Below are 16,692 nucleotides of genomic sequence, written 5' to 3' on the forward strand. Positions count from 1 at the left end.
TATTTATTTATTTATTTATTTATTTATTTATTTATTTATTTATTTATTTATTTATTTATTTATTTATTTATTTATAATGGCGGCAATAAAAATGACTTTAAAATGCACAGTGAGTGAAGTCGTGTTGCAACAAAACAACTGAAATTACTATAAAATAAATTCGTCTACTTTTTAAAGTTGATAAGAGATTAACTATTAAGTTAATAAATGTGGAAACTCTCATTGAGATATTTACCCTTCAATTTTAAATTCAGATTTAAATTAATAAAAACCCTGAACGATGTCAGCAAGTGTTGCATCCCTCTTCTTTCTCGTTTTCTTTCTTTCTTCCTTTATTATTATTATTATTATTATTATTATTATTATTATTATTATTATTATTATTATTATTATTATTATTATTATTATTATTATTATTATTATTAAAATCAACATGGTGAATTTGGTTTTGCTGTTACCTCAAAAATCCCACATTAGAATCCCTTGAGTCTCCTTTGTGCTTTTTATCCGGCTTGTCTCCGTATTATTTCCACACTCTTAAATAAGTGTTATGTTTTTTTTAGTGCGATTTACCTAAACATGTTAGGTTAATTAACGTGCTAATGTAAATTATCGTTAGGTGTGAGTTTATGTGTTGTCAGAGGTCTATTGATTGCTTGGGATTAAAACACCAAACAAACCTCGTGCAATGACGTGGCAGCTAAATAGACGTTTCGTTTAAGAAAAAGTAAATCAACAATGAAAAGCTACGAGGACCTTAACATGTAGAGAATAAAGCTGTAAAAGATTTTGAAAATATAAATAAATAAAATGGAATACTTAAATAATTCCCTCAGCTCTTAAACGTATTAGGCTTTTGTTATTAGGCTATTTTTATTATTTTTAATAGCCATTTTATTCCTGTTTAGAGAATTATATCCGCCCATATATTTGCGCTTTCATGCAAATAATCCCAAGACTTTTTTTTTTTTTTTTGTGTGTAAAAATCCTCCTTAATGAAGCCGAGATCCAAAAATCCGTTAAAGTCAAGCGGTGAATGAGTTTGAATAAAGTGGCCTACTTATTTGAGCTGACAGTCGAGATCCTCAGGGCTGGATTATTCGGAGCAAAGAGGAGACCTGGGACTCAATTCTTGTTTTTTATGGAACAGGAGATTTATTTGGGAGAGCGCAGCACTGAAAGTATAATCTTACTTGACAGAGTGGGAGCCTTAAATGGGTTATGATTTAAGACAGGCCTTCAGGCCCTCTATTCAGCATGTTCTATTTAGTTGGTTAGTTTACTGCTTGTGTTTAGTTTTTTTTTTCACTTTTTAATCGCATTCTTCTTTGTGTTTAATGAAGACAGAATATAATATAGAACTCCACTGGCCACAGTTGTTTTTTCTATCCCAGCAAGTTAATCTTGTCAAGACCCTGAAGAACACTGCTCTATTCTTAAACTTATAAAACTGAAATTGTGTTTGTTTATGCAACGAGTTTGGGCGTTTGATTCTGAATAATAATACTAATAATATAAATTTAAACTAGTCGCGCCTCTTCGCACTTTTCATTTAAAGATCTTTTCAGAGCATGCAGTTTGGGAATAGATGGAGTTCTTATCAGAATCATTGCGCGCCCTCTTGTGGCAGTTGATTGTTACTGTAGTCAGTTATGATCTGCGCAAACTCCCTTCCGTCTTATTGTTGTCAAATTTGAGTAAGCCAGTAATTTACTTACAACATATAGTTGCTTTTAATACGTTTCATTACACGTTTTTAATATATAGATAAACCAATCAAAAAATGTTTTTACTTAGCCGGACGTAGACACAAACACAGCTTGCCACTTCCTGTGACGTAGCGCTAGCTCCTGATGCTACACGCGGGAAACAGAGGCTCGTCAGTGATTGTAAGGTTTCACGTTTTCATACGGTATTTTCTGTTTTAGATAGAAGTAGGGTCAGTGGTTATTGTGAAGCAGCGGGCATTGCAAAGCGCTTATGAGGTTTATTTCGAGTGCTTTTGTGTGACGTTTAAACCTTTTGAATCGCGATTTGTTTTCCTCATACCGGCCTTGCTCTGTCCGGGCGCTTGATTAAAATGTTCGACGTGCCTCTGCTGGGCGGTGTTGTAGCGCGTGTCGTTTACTTTTACGATTGCTGGAGCCTATCAAGCATTTTAACACAAAAGAAGTGCACCTCATGTATTTTCTGCTAGCTTAGCTGCTACTTTGCTACTGGAAAATACAAAACTGTGCTACAGCTCAATTTCACTACAGTGAAAACTAATTATATAGAAAAAACTCCTTCTTCATATTAACAGTAATTACAATGATACTACCTCGGCGTTTGTTAGTTTACAAGCTCACTTAAAACTTTTGAGTCAGTTGTAATAAATATATCTTGACGTCTTCTGACTTGAGTTTTAATGTGCTTTCCGTAATCTGTGGATGTGTGTTTCTGATCCAGTTCTCGGACTCTCTGTAGAGCATCAGTCATCAACATGGGGGACATGCTAGAGTTCAACGATATCTATCAGGAGGTCAAAGGCTCATGGGTACGTAAGAGCACCATCTTTTTACTATATGACCCACCAAGTTAAAAATAACCTAATTTTGTTTTTAACCTGTTTAGACCAAATCTTATAATGAGTTTCAAAAGGATTCATGCCCCTCATTATTTGTCATAAATACATAAACCTTTTTCCCAGCTAAAGTTGTTTTTAAAAGTGAAGTATGAATAAATTTGATAACTTTTATCTGCTCTCTTCTTGAGTATTATGAAACGAGAAACCCAGATCTGTGTTGCGTCCCTGCAGAATGACGGACGGCTGCGTTTCAGCAAACAGAATGTGGTTTATAAGAGCAACAAGACTGGGAAGGTGGACAGCATCCCGGCCGGAGAGCTCAACCAGGCGCAGTGGAGGCGTGTGTGTTTAGGTCACGGCATCAAACTCGGCACCAGCACGGGGCACATCTACAAATATGACGGCTTTAGGGACACGGTAAGCTCTGCTCCTGTGTGTGTATGAAAGTGCCGTCTGATAAACAGCTCCTGTTCTTTCCCTGTTGTTTTCTACAGAAAAACTCCAGTGTGCGTGGTGAGAAAAGGGCTGCCATTTGACTGGCGATAAGTGCGTGTGGGTTTCTTTCAGAGTCCTGTGAATCAGTCGGCTTCTCTCCTCAAACCCCTAATGGGATTAATGAGGGAAACCAGCGCCAGTATGCGTGTTTCATAAACAGTGCAATCATCGACTCTTCTGAGTCGGTGTTTATGTCAATTCACTGGAGCAATTTAGCTCAGAAAACAAGATGGTGAGAAAAAAAAAATCATTGTTCTTTTGAATCTCAACATTGTTTTTAATGCTCTTTTCTCAGAGTGTATGGAGAACGTCAGGATGTAACTGTAACACAGGGATGAGGGTGTGGGTACAACCTGCAGGCTGCGACTGTCTCCTGGGGTTAATCAGCATATTTTTGGTGGTATATAGATCCTCTGGTTCTGGAGGAAAAGCCGTGATGTCATTGTTTATTATCCCACAGTTAGTGTCGGTAATCGGGAATTGGCGAGAGATTTAGCTGCTGGCGTGCGGAGCAGACAGTTTGATTTATCCGTCCCTGTGAAATGTCCTGAGCAAGACGGTGAATCGCTGCCAGAGTGTTGAACCGCTGAGCTGCGATCGTCTTCAGGAGGCTGACGGCTCCTGCGTTGCTTCTGCTCAGGCTTAGCAATGAAACCTCTTTGGTTCTCGATCTGTTTGTGCCCAATCAATACTTCATGTTTCCATCAAAACAGCAACTATTTAGTAGGTAGCTTATTTTTTGGCAGAGCTGTTTGATATTAAAACAATAATGGTGATTTTGCAATTAACAGATTTTCCTCTGACCCTCATGGTGTTCTCCATCGTTTTCCATCAGCTTTAGGATGTTGGTGTGAAATTTACATCAAGTGAGGACATCAGGGTAGTAAAAGTCAAAGTATGAAGTTACTGTAAAGCTTGAGTTAAAAAATACACTAATATCAGAAGTAAAGAAGTCCTCCAATTTCTCCAGTTTCATCTCAAAGTCCTCTTCATCAAAGCCCACAATCATCACTATCTTCTTCAAACACTGTAACCATAACCGCTGTAATTTGTTGTATGTATAAAATCCTCATCTACGATGTTTAAAATCCAGTGTAAAATATGAAAATGTCAGACGTCACCACAATACACACTACTAAACTAAATACGAATCAGCAGCATGTGTGGAAATTGTCCGATGTGTTTCAACAATGTCCTTCACGAGAGACAATCTCACATTTACCAGTTTGGCAGTCATAGTTCAAATGTTTTTGAGAACTCTGGAGGACACATTGTTTTTCAGCCCTGTCGCTTCTCCTGTCCGCCTGTTGTTCTGTTTATCTTCTGCATTGTTTGGTACCAGGAGTGGATAAAAAGTAGCAGCAAAAATAGAGCCTCCGTCCAAAAAAATGACTTTAAGAGATTCGAAGAAAGACTTTGAAACCTAAAACACAGAGGGTGTAGTGATGTTGTGTAAGTGAATGTTTATATCTGTGATGGAAATGAGATTTGTGTGTTTGTTCTTATTAAACTGGCTTCTGCAAAACAACAACTCCCGATTTTATATATTTGCACTTTTATTTACAGATAGTTCAAACAGTTCTTTAATTCAGATCAACAAATATCCTTATAACCTTTAGTGTTCACACACACGCCTACACACACACAGGCTCTATTTGACTCTAATAACTCTATGGACAGGCAGATACCCAGGTGCATAAATTAGCTGATTCCTCTCTGCACACACTTGCTCCCACAATCACTTCCACATGTGTTTGTACTGCTGGGATTGTGTGTGTGTGTCTCAGTGACCATGTGTTTGTCGCTGTGTGTGCGTCCTCTCCAGTTGTAAGCAGGCCTGCAGGATAAATAAACGAGCTGATTGTCGGAGGATAGACGAGGCGGATGGATTACATTCATCTCCTGTGTTCCCCGGCGGCACAGTCCCAATCACGTTGTGATTAATTATCCACCATTCCTGCTTCCTTCTGGGCCGTATTTTAATGGGCTCTGACCGTTCACCATGAAGTCTGTCAGGACTTCTCCGTCTACCGTTTACGCCTCTCATCTTTCTGTTTCTTTGCCGTTTTATTTTCCGTTCTGCAGGACTTTGAGAAGCTCTCAGAGTTTTTCAAGTTGAACTACAAGATGGAGTTGTCAGAGAAGGACATGTCTGTGAAGGGCTGGAACTGGGGGACGGCCAAGTTCTCAGGTAAACAAGCCGGCATAGAGTCACTGAAGTCAAATACACTTTGTTTCTACAGTCTTTAAACATCTGGAAACCCAGAAAACTAGAATACGGAGAAACGTTTGACCCGTCAAACTTTATTCTCTTTTCCGTCACATAAAAGATTAGAGGGCTCATTTATTCTGATTTAGATTATGTTTGTTATATTTGCCACAACAAGGCTTTTGAGTTGCAGACCAAATTTACAGAAAAATGCAGATTCATTAAAAATGCGAAAGTTTCATCTCTTTTGGTGTTTACATATGCGTTTATGTCAGCATGTCAAGAATAGACCTGTGGTTCCTTAATTGGGTAAAAGTAAATGCAAAGCAAAGATATTAATGATTATAAAAGAAACTGTCTTTCTTAAGGACTAATTTAATTCAGGTTTATTTGTTTTCAAATCCATATCCATACGTCGACATAGATGGTTACCAGAGTGTTGCACTGGAAACTTTATGTTGTGGATAATAAAATCAATAATTTTCTTCAATAAGTGTCCAGAAAAATCTATAAATTTGAGTCTGGGGAAGCATGGAAATTTCAAATATACGTCACCTCCTGGATGTCTGTGATTATTCAAAGTTGAAAGAGACTCGCTCTTTTCTCAGGTCCGCTGCTGTCGTTTGACATCAACGACCACACAGCGTTCGAGATCCCTCTGTCCAACGTTTCCCAGTGTGCCACTGGGAAGAACGAAGTCACACTGGAGTTCCACCAGAACGACGACACCGAGGTTTCTCTCATGGAGGTCCGATTCTACGTCCCGCCCAACCAGACTGACGAACGGCAAGACCCTGTGGAGGTGATGCTGGATCATTTAAATGTTTTAATGGTTATTAAAAAGCCGTTCTGGGAACTAATTTGGCTTTATGAACGTTGATGGTAACATTGTGTGTTTTGTGTCCTCTAGGCGTTCGCCCAGAACGTTTTGACGAAGGCTGATGTCATTCAGGCCACAGGAGACGCTGTTTGTATCTTCAAGGAGCTTCAGTGTCTCACGCCCAGAGGAAGGTAGGAGACCAACAAAACGTAATAAAAACGCATCAAATCTGCTTTTACCATAAATATGAATATTTATTCTCTAAAGCAGGGGTGTCAAACTCTTTTTTGTTTTGGGCCAAATCAAGATCCCCAACGCTCTTAAAGGGCCGGTTGTGCCAGAATGTATCGATGAAACCCGTTCACCAACATTTACAATATCAATGAATCCTTAAAATTAAATATTATTGAACATCTTTTTAGTCCCTCCATAAAAAGTTATGGCGGGCCACATGTGGCCCACGGGCCTTGAATTTGACACATGTGCTCTAAAGGATAAACGCGCTATGCTGAACAAAAGCAACCATTTTATTTGTATTTGATTCCCCACTTGATTTTAACATTTCACCAATCAAGAGTTTTTGGTTTGGTGTTTTCACCGATTGATGCATGTGTTGTATCTCCTTTAGCTCCCAAATATATGCTCTCAAGCTCACAAAGAATAACATTTTTGTTATTTTCTGGTTCTTATTTTTCCAAATGGAAAACACAGACTGTCTTGTTGTTTGTATGTTTTCCTAATATATCTTCTTTTTTGCTTTAAAAGAAATGAACAAGAAAGCAAAAATATGCCACAGGATACAGCCTTTAAAGCAACAAAGAAAACATACTAATAAACAGAATAAAAAATGACTTTTTAAAATTTATCTTTTCTTTCATTTCTCTTTTGGCCTATTCTTTCAGATATGATATTCGGATCTACCCGACGTTCCTCCACTTGCACGGTAAAACGTTCGACTACAAGATTCCCTACACCACCGTGCTGCGACTCTTCCTGCTGCCTCACAAGGATCAGCGTCAGATGTTCTTTGTGGTGAGTGAACGTCTCTCTTCTCCTTTCCAGGTTTCTGTCCTGAAGTTTCACTTCACTCGCACGTTTCTCACCTTCCCTGTTTCTGTCTTCATAGATCAGTCTGGATCCTCCCATCAAGCAGGGTCAGACGCGTTATCACTTCCTCATTCTGCTTTTTTCTAAGGAAGAGGATATCAACCTAACCCTCAACATGAGCGAGTGAGTACGTTAGGAGGAGGCTGGTTTTTATTGCCACAACCCTGAAGATGGGTCATTAAAATGAATAGAATCTTGTAAAATACACACAAGCCTTTCCACATTTTGTCACATTACAAAGCAACACTGAAAGGCAATAAAATTGGTTTTTCAAAGTTTTTTTTTGTTTGTTTTTTTACAAATGAATGAAAAGTGTGGCCTATACACTTTTATTTTAATATATAACAAAAGGTTTTCACCAGTTTTAAGATATTTTTTATGTGTTACTGGTAAAAAAAAAAGAATAATATATATATATATATATATATATATATATATATATATATGTATATATATATATCTGTGTATATATATATATATATATATATATATATATATATATATATATATATGTATATATATATATATATATATATATATATATATACGTTTAAAGTTGTATTTGTTATTAAAACATTGCTTATTTTATTTTTATGAATAAAATGTTTTTTTCTGTTTACACCTTTGTAGGATTTAGGTTTGTAAAAGAGTCACTTTGTAGATTTTTATCTTTGGATAAAAAATAACTAACTTTTTGCTTGTAACATGTAAAAATGTGGAAAAGTTCAATGGCTGTGGATACTTTTTGCAAGGCTTTCTTTACTATCTTCATGCTTTCCACTAGGTGGCACCAAAAGCTTTAAAGGAGCTATTTTATGGCTATTTTAGAGCTTTTATGATGCTTTTAACACTGTAAAACAGCTTTACCAGCAGTGTGACAGCCTCTTTAATTTTCTTCTCAGAAATCTCATCAAATATTTGCATTCAGACAGTTTGTTTGTTTTTTCTTTCCTGTCAACTCCACCACAGGGAGGATGTGGAAAAACGCTTCGAGGGCAAACTCAGTAAAAACATGTCTGGCTCTCTTTATGAGATGGTCAGCAGGGTGATGAAGGCCCTGGTCAACCGCAAAATCACTGTGCCTGGAAACTTCCAAGGGTAGGGCGCATCTCAAACACGCTTTTTGGAAGATTTTATTTCATAATAAATAAATCTTAATAAAACCCCCTTCTCCGCCACAGCCACTCTGGCGCTCAGTGCATCACCTGCTCCTACAAGGCGTCTTCAGGCCTCCTCTACCCTCTGGAGAGGGGCTTCATCTACGTCCACAAGCCCCCGGTTCACCTGCGCTTTGAGGAAATCTCCTGCGTCAACTTCGCCAGAGGCACCACCACGACGCGGTCCTTCGACTTTGAGATCGAGACCAAGCAAGGAAACCAGTACACGTTCAGCAGCATCGAGAGGTGAGGCCGCCGCTTTCACACGCCGCGTTTCAGGTTTCAGCTGTGTGGAAAGACGCTGGCGAAGAAGAGGGATGGGCTTCAGTGTTTATTGAAAGACTTTCTGTGTTGTCAGATTTTTCTGGAACTTGTTCCAGTTGTGGTGGGCTGTGCTGAAAAATGGGAGTGGGGGAATCTAGAATTATTTTGTAAATCTAATTTTGATTTAGAAAACTGAAGTGTGGATACAAATCGATTGATGACATAACAGTAGAAAAGAGTCACAAATGTGTGATCTGTTTTGATAAATGAGGAATTATTTTGAGAAAGATGCTTTAGTTAGACCAGCTAACCTGCTGAAGTAGACTGGAAATCAAAAAAATTCATTTTAGGGCTGAAACAATTAATCGGAGTAATTGTGATTAATCAATTATTTAAACTACTGTAAGCAGATTTAGGAATCATTTAATCACTAACTGCAGTATACAGACTTAAAAAGGCCTTTTGCTGAAAAAACAAAACACTCAGAGCTGTAATTAAGCCAAAACTGTACAATAAATAAATACATTTTGCAGCTGAGATGGAAAAAAGCCTTAGTCTGTAAAAATGTTCAACCCAGAACTTGGAAGTGGGATAGTTTAAGCTTCACCACGTTCAAACTCTTCAATTTTAGTCCAAAAACATTTTAAATTTCTAATTTAACAAAAGAATTATCAGCATTTTTTTATGCATTTCTAATATTGTATTAAAAATGTTAAGTGGTTAAAAAAAAAAATTCTGCAGAATGTGTTTATTTTTTTTAATCCAATTGCCAGCATAATTAATAGAATTTATCGATTACTGAGATAATCAGCAGCTGCAGGCCGACTATGGATTACCATAATTACTCATTGTTTAATTACTTTTGAAGCTTTTGTCTGTTTTCTGGCTTTATTAATTTATTGTTTTCCAATTTGCAAAATCTGGACTTCCTGCTCATTTCCTGTGATGCGACATCACCTTACAGTGCAGTCGTTCTCCTCCTTGTCTTTTTAATTTCTCTTTTACTATGTCAAGTATTGATTTTATTAAACCCAAATTATTCTCCTTGTCTTTTTTTTTTTCTTTGTAGGGAGGAATATGGCAAACTGTTTGACTTTGTTAATGCCAAGAAGCTCAACATCAAGAACAGAGGCTTCAAAGAGGTAATTTATAAGGAAATTAACTCATTCTAGGTTGTAAAATGAAAACACTAGAGCAGTTTTCCTTTACAGATATTGACTTATGTCACCCTTCTCCCGTGTGTCTGTGTCTGTAAACCCTGTAGAAGAAGGTGGGTATGGTTGCGGGCGCCTCGTGTGGCTGAAGGAACCCGAGTTGATTGGCGTGGAGTGATTTCTGATTGCATGGTGTGCCGCTGATGGATCCAAGCAGGATTCTGCCGGATAATCTTGTCAGATTACTTGATGAATCTCAAATGAATTATTGCTAATCATGGGCCATGTGGACTGGAGGAGGGTGTGTGTGTGTGTGTGTGTGAGGCTGATCACTCTGATAACTCTGTGTGTTTGCATTGTGCTGACTAATGTGCTTCCTTGGGGCTTTTGGTGTTTTAACACTCGACCGCGTTGATTGCACCACCTGTAACTTTCTGCTGACAAGTACGAGCTGCTGCTGGCTCAGAGCTTTGCCAAGTTTCTCCCCACATCATGATCAACTGTCGCCATGGTGATGGAGTCGGCAGAGAACAGGAATGAGGACAAATGGAGCTCCTCTCCATTTCCTGTTGATGTATTAATGGCCGCCTTCCTGACTGGATGCTTCTGTCAGCCAGAAGGTCGTGGATAAAGATGCATGGATGTGGGACGGGCCGTGTGGGGGCGAGGAGAGGATAGCCCGACTGGTTTCCATGTCTACGAAGCATTAGTTTGAGCCAACGGGCTTTTTACTTGCATCTTAACTTAATTTACTCAAGATGAAGATCTTATGTCAAAAAGTATTTTAAAAAAAACAACAGGAAGCTTTTCTTATTGGATTCATTCTATCCTGAAACTTCAATGCCATCTTTTTTTTTTTTTAAACTGCATGTGCTATTATATCTATAATTATAAACATCGGATAGGTTTTTGTTATTTTTAGCCAAATCTATTTAGAACCATTATAGAAGGTCCAGAGAGCTGCAGGCCGCAGAACCTCGGGTGATGAGAAGTAAAATTACAGCTGCAAAATTACTTTAAAATGTAAGTGTTAAGATTCCCGCGCTGATGGCAGGCATTATTATTTTTATTATTAATAGGGTTGATAATGTGTACATTTTAAATCTGGCCAAGGCACAGTGAAATTCTCTAAAAGGCACATTATGTCCATATCTTTACTCTGGTCTTGCACAGTTGCTTCTTTTGAAATTACCAAATGTATTCTTTACCAGACTGATCCCATCATTTACCGTTGATTTAAATATATCCTTTAAGGAGAAGAAACACCAGTCTCTGGGAGGAAACAGATTTTTCAGTATTTGGCCCGTGGATCAAAAATCAGGGGGGAAACGTTCATATTAGCAGGTTTTCTAAGCCTGGTGGTTGGAGCGCTAGGGCAGTTGCCTAGCAACCCACCATGTTATTTGAGTTAAATGACCATATTATGTTTCCATTGTCCTTCCTACCAATTCACCAAAGACAGTCTTTAACCTGTCTTTGCTGTCTTGTATAAGAAACCCTGTAACAAATAAACCAACGATGCTTAGCCTGGTGGAGGCTGAAGTGAAGCCTGGTAGCCCGCCAGGCTCATGATACACGGGGAAACGCTGCATTTGGATCCTGATTAGTTGATGCATCTCTGCCAACAGCAAACAGAGACGGTCCGGGTTGGCTCTTATTGGAGCTGCAAACGGTCTATAGTAAATAGTTTTATGTTGATTTGTGGAGGTGTTTCCCCTGACTGTGAGTTTTGGTTCCAGGGCATGAAGGGCAACATCAACGAGTACAGCGACTCTGACGAAGACCAGCACGATGCCTACCTGGAGAGGATGAAGGCCGAGGGAAAGATCAGGGAGGAGGGCAACGACAGCGACGATTCAGACGGAAGTGGAAGCGGTGAGTGACCGGTTCAGCATCTGAACCCTTGAAATAATATGAAGAGTAGAAGGCTAAGCTCCTGTTTTCCTCCTTAGACGAGTCTTTCAACCCTGGAGAGGAAGATGAGGAAATTGCAGAAGAGTAAGTGCCTTTACTTTTACTTTTTCAACTTCAGATTAAAGCTTGCATTTGCGTTTTCGCTGAGCCATTCGACATTTTTCCTTTCAATCAGGTATGACAGCAATGCTTCTGCCAGCGACAGCAGCGACGAAGGAGATGATAGCGAAGACGAGAGCGCAAAGAAAAAGGCCAAAAAAACTAAAGTTGTGAAAGAGAAAAAGGAAAGAAAACCACGCAAAGAGGTGAGAAAGCTGCAGAAGAAAATACCTATAAGAAAACATAGGTATTTTCCCTCAATGAAAGCAACATTTCTATTTTGTTTGTGTCTGAGCAGAAGAAGCAGAAGGACAAAGCTGGCCCCAAGAGGCCGATGAGCGCCTACATGCTGTGGCTGAACTCCAGCCGCGAGCGCATCAAGTCAGAGAACCCCGGCATCTCCATCACAGAGATATCCAAGAAGGCCGGAGAGATGTGGAGACAGCTGAACAAAGACGAGAAGGAGGTGAGACTTGGCCTGTTGGAAGAGATTTTCTATTTTAATTGAGCAGCACTTCAATCAAAACCTTGGATCTCTTATACTCCCGTTTCTTTCAGGAATGGGAAACAAAAGCAGGGGAGGCAAAGAGGCAATATGACAAATTAAAGAAGGAATACAAAGAGAGCGGAGGAGGACCGACCTCCAGTCCCAGGAAGTAAGGCTTTTATTTCAGAGTCTCTTTTTTTTTTCCCCCCCCCTAAAGAAGCTCGCATTACATCCCTAATTGTCTTCTTACACCTTCGACCGTTTAGAGAGAAGAGAAAATCTGGTGGAAAAAAGGATGAGAAGAGAAAGTCCAGCAGTGGAGAGAAAGAAAAGGAACGAGGAGGAAACGACAGTTTCAAGAGCCGAGAGTTCATTGAGACCAGCGACGACAGTTCCTCCGACTCCGACCACAAGAGCAAATCCAAGAAGAAGAGGAAGAAGAAGGTAAAACCAGTCATGGATGCTATTAGCATAAAGAAGCATTGATTCAAAACAAAAAGAAAAAGCCACAATTTTCAACCATCGCTCTGGTAACAGCAAAGTAATTCTGACTAACAGATGAAAGAGATTTATGATTGATTTTCTTTGCAAGTTTCAACAACTTCCCTGGAAGCACATATACATGTTTTCCTCTTGTATTTATGTAATGTGTGTAGCCACTTATTGTTATCAAAACGCATCGCTCTAGTCAAATTTAGTGGCTGTTTTCTTCTTTTGCTCTTTGATGACAGAGGAGCCGTTTGGATCTCCAGACTTGAGTTTTTTCAGACGTTCTGTTGGATTATATATCACTCTTACAAACTTTCAGTAACATCCTGCATTTCTTCATCATCATGTCTAAGTTTCAGTTGAATATTTGTGACTCCCTCAACTCACTAAACACATTGTTGGACAGATACTTTGGTCTTAGATTAATTAAGCATCAATTGACATCAATATCTCACCTAAAGTTGTTTTCACAGCTAATAGTTTGGGAAACTGCGCATTTGCCTGTTTTACTGATGTTTCTTTATTTATTTTTATATCTTGTTGGCAGAGTGTTTTCACTTGTGTGCGTCCACAACGACTTTCTGAAGAAACTTGAATGAAATGAGCCAAGATTTAATTTCTCTTTCTGATAAAGTGTTTTTGAACGGAACGAAATAAGTTTATAACTAAAGTTTACGTTGAGCCTCAGATTCAGCTATGTGTTTTAAATCTTCACTATGATAACAGGATGAATCAACCCCAGTGGTTCTTACTGATATGTTTTCTTCAACCAGGAGTCAGAGGAGGAAGAGGAGGAGGAAGCTGTATCCACTCCTGCCAGCTCAGAGGAAGAGTCTGACTGAAGAGACACTGATCACACCCACAGACCCAGGACCAACTGTTTTTATCATTGATTTCAAACCATTCAGCAAACTTGAGTTGTACGTTTTTCCTCAGCACATTTAATTTTAAAAGTACAATCACGTATTTTGTGACTACGTCTGGAAGCCAATCTGCCCTGATATTTCAGCTCCTCTCCTCCTGACGGCTCGGTGGAATAATGAGATAGTTGAACCTTTGGGAATGTTTGTTAGCTGCATAGCTCAGAGGATTGTGGGAGTTATTAGTTTGTCAATGTAAAAGGGGGATCAATTTGTGTTCCTCTTGTGTAGTTCTCTTTAAAAAAAATGTCTTTTTGTTGTTTTCAGGTCAAAATAAATACAGAATTTTTCAATAAATTCTTGGGGTTTTGGTCTTTTATGTTTTGTTTTGCTAAAGCTCCTCGACTGCCTTGATATGTTTCTAATAAATAAAAATTATCTATTCTTATCCACCTTAACCAAACGGGTATAAGCTTAAACTATCAGATATGTTGTTGGTGTGAGATTGTTGAATTCAGGGACATTAATGGATTTTTTTTTTTTATTTTTTTTTGTAGTGGATTTTATAATCGTAAAAAAGTTTCAGGGATCCTCCTGAATGTGGTCCAATCAGAGGACAGCGATGGACAGCATCAGAGTAAAGGATGCTGAATTCAAACGGACAACACATCTTCGGGATTTACATACGATAAAATAAAATAAAAACATGTAACCTGGTAGACGTAAGGCAAATTATCACATTTTTGCAGTAAATTAAAACTTGCACAACAGTAGAAAGTTCACATCAGCCAGCCAATCAGCTGCTGGAGTTTCATCAGAGCGATCAGACTCTGGATTTTATTTAACACCTAAATATGCAGCTTAAATCTCATGATTTACTCAGAGTATTTACATCTTGTCTCTACATTATTTCTATTCTGATCCGAGACACTTTTTTTGAATGTCCTTTAAATTTGCCTTATTTGTTTTTGGGGTTTTTAATAAAATAAAATAAAAAAAAACATGGAATCGTATAAAACATTTCCTTCATCAGGAAAGACGTATCAGCGTTCAACAAATTTCTGCCTGTAAGCCCGCAGCTCATTAACCCTCCCCAACCCATTACGCTGGAGAATCTGAAGCGAGCTTTTAGAGCCGTCTTGCTCAAGGTATTCCCACTGGATGTGCGCACGCTGGAGCACATTAGCCATTTTAACCAGCCAGTTGGGTTTGGGTGAGCGTGTTTAGAAGGTGAACGCCGCAGAGACAATGTTTTCAAACAAACTCCCCAAAGCCTGAGAGGAAGGTGGTTTGGAGTGTGGTTTTTAAAAGCCTTACATCACCGGATGAGACGTTCATTTTAAGTGATGGTTTCACTGAGAAGGGTTCTCCAGGAGGATCTATCCCCTGTAGATATGATTCAGATTATGTACATGCTTTTGTGCATGTTGTTACTAAACATCTGGTTCACTATAGGTGAAAAGTCAGGAATCAAAGAATCATTGCAATGATCATCCCTTTGCAACATTTTGTGGAAATTCAGCAATTTCAGTCATTCTTCTTCAGTGAATGATGCAATTTCTTAAAATAGTCATTCCCTGTTTAGAAAGCTAAACTGGCCTTTGGAAGTTTTAATAGTTCTCTATCACATGTTAAAACAACAAATGTAATGTATTTTATTTGCATTTTATGTGAAAGAACAAGACATACAGCTAACAATGAATTGGAAGGAAAATGATAACTTTCACAAGCAAAAATCTTAAAATGTGGGATCATTCTGTGTCGCTAACTGGGAGTGAAAAGTAGCAGGAAGAAAGTCCATTGTTGAACAGAAGTCGCAGCAAGGCTCTTGGTCGTTTGCAATAAGAGAACAAATGAAAAAGCCCAAAGATAAAACTCTAAAAAATGTTCCTCAACATCCTGAGACACTTTAAATAGACTCCAGCTAAAATAAAGTAATACTAAAATAAAGTATTAGTAGATTTCGGGATGGTTTAAAACTCTTACACAGTAATAGAAATATAGATCCATGTATTTCGCTTTGAGTTATAATAGCGTGTCCCAGTTTTGAGTCTATTAAATAATTATTTTTATAGTTCTACAAGTATTGCCTGCCGTTGGTTTCATCTGTATTTTTTTTTATTTGTTTCTTTAAATAATGTCTCGCGTTTTCCTTACATTCCTTGCAACCATTGATTAAAGCTGGACACTTAATACTGTCTCATACATAACTAATGCAAATGTACCAGCGTTGATCATATCTGTTTGTATCCTCATGTTTGTATTTCCCTATTTGCTCATCCTTAATTATCTGCGTACAGTTTTCTCTGCGAGTGTAAACGTTTGGGAGTATAATTGGCCATCACAGTAACTCATACAAATACGTGCTGCGTGAAAGCTCGTGCTCCTCAAACATCCACAGCGTGTGTTTATGTGTTTCTGCTGCCATATTGGGTTACCATTAGAAGACCGCAAACATAATGGGACCCACTTAAGACGTGACATGGTGTCTGCACATGCAGAAATGCACAGAAAGAGAGACATTGAATGTCACTCTATTACATTACCTCCCTAATGTTTGAGTCTGTAATGCTGCTTGTTCTTTAGAGTCTAGAAATGGTCCTATCGTATGGCCAGCTGCCATTCATCTATAATTTATTCTAGCACTTTTAGACTGTGTTGTTACCAGTGACTCAGTTTCTGTATAGCAATCTGGAAAAAATAAAGTTTAATGGATCCATATTGAGCATTTAGACGTGTCTGAGTGGCTCCATAACAGTCCATGAACTGTTTTTTTTAATTATTATTTATTTAAGCCACTAAAAAAGTATTTAAATCCAGACCCTTAATGTTGTCAGATGTCTGACTTAAAGAAAATAATGTAAGTAAGCCTATATTTCTAGCCATGTGTGATGTTTATCTAGTAGGTTTATAGATAGAGGGTAAAATACAATTTTAATTGTAAATATATTTCTAAAGGTGCAATTGACATAAAATTTTCATAAGGTGTGAATAACAAACCAAGTAACCAATACACAGAAAGAAACTTAAACAAATAAGTTCAAAAATTATGTGTAGTAATGTGAAATGGC

General features: G+C 38.2%; 1 protein-coding gene across 4 annotated transcripts; it reads left to right on the plus strand.

Moving 5' to 3' along the window:
* Positions 1-1,789: 1,789 nt before the first annotated feature.
* On the plus strand, positions 1,790-13,978 carry ssrp1a (structure specific recognition protein 1a). 4 transcript variants are annotated; one of them, XM_044126416.1, is made up of 19 exons: positions 1,790-1,889; positions 2,449-2,536; positions 2,798-2,983; positions 5,147-5,252; positions 5,879-6,072; positions 6,181-6,281; positions 6,993-7,122; positions 7,217-7,320; positions 8,167-8,295; positions 8,379-8,600; positions 9,688-9,760; positions 9,883-9,888; positions 11,512-11,647; positions 11,725-11,770; positions 11,862-11,991; positions 12,084-12,251; positions 12,344-12,441; positions 12,539-12,716; positions 13,535-13,978. In XM_044126416.1, the coding sequence occupies exons 2-19, from the start codon at positions 2,483-2,485 to the stop codon at positions 13,601-13,603; spliced, it is 2,130 nt and encodes a 709-aa protein (XP_043982351.1). In that variant the 5' UTR covers positions 1,790-1,889; positions 2,449-2,482; the 3' UTR covers positions 13,604-13,978. The 4 variants fall into 4 exon arrangements, with proteins under 4 accessions (XP_043982351.1, XP_043982353.1, XP_043982354.1 ...); XM_044126417.1 differs by having other exon boundaries at positions 1,848-1,889; positions 2,467-2,536; XM_044126418.1 differs by lacking the exon at positions 9,883-9,888 and having other exon boundaries at positions 1,829-1,889.
* The last annotated feature ends 2,714 nt before the right edge of the window (positions 13,979-16,692 follow it).

Source organism: Gambusia affinis, linkage group LG09 (genome assembly GCF_019740435.1).
Source record: "Gambusia affinis linkage group LG09, SWU_Gaff_1.0, whole genome shotgun sequence".
In the NCBI taxonomy this organism is placed as follows: domain Eukaryota; kingdom Metazoa; phylum Chordata; class Actinopteri; order Cyprinodontiformes; family Poeciliidae; genus Gambusia; species Gambusia affinis.

Bases quoted from the DNA above. Each gene is read 5' to 3' on its own strand.
- ssrp1a (XM_044126416.1), top strand. From the start codon at position 2,483: ATGGGGGACATGCTAGAGTTCAACGATATCTATCAGGAGGTCAAAGGC. The intron at 8,296-8,378 runs GTAGGGCGCATC...TCTCCGCCACAG, and splicing joins GTGCCTGGAAACTTCCAAGG to CCACTCTGGCGCTCAGTGCA. The intron at 12,442-12,538 runs GTAAGGCTTTTA...TCGACCGTTTAG, and splicing joins CCGACCTCCAGTCCCAGGAA to AGAGAAGAGAAAATCTGGTG.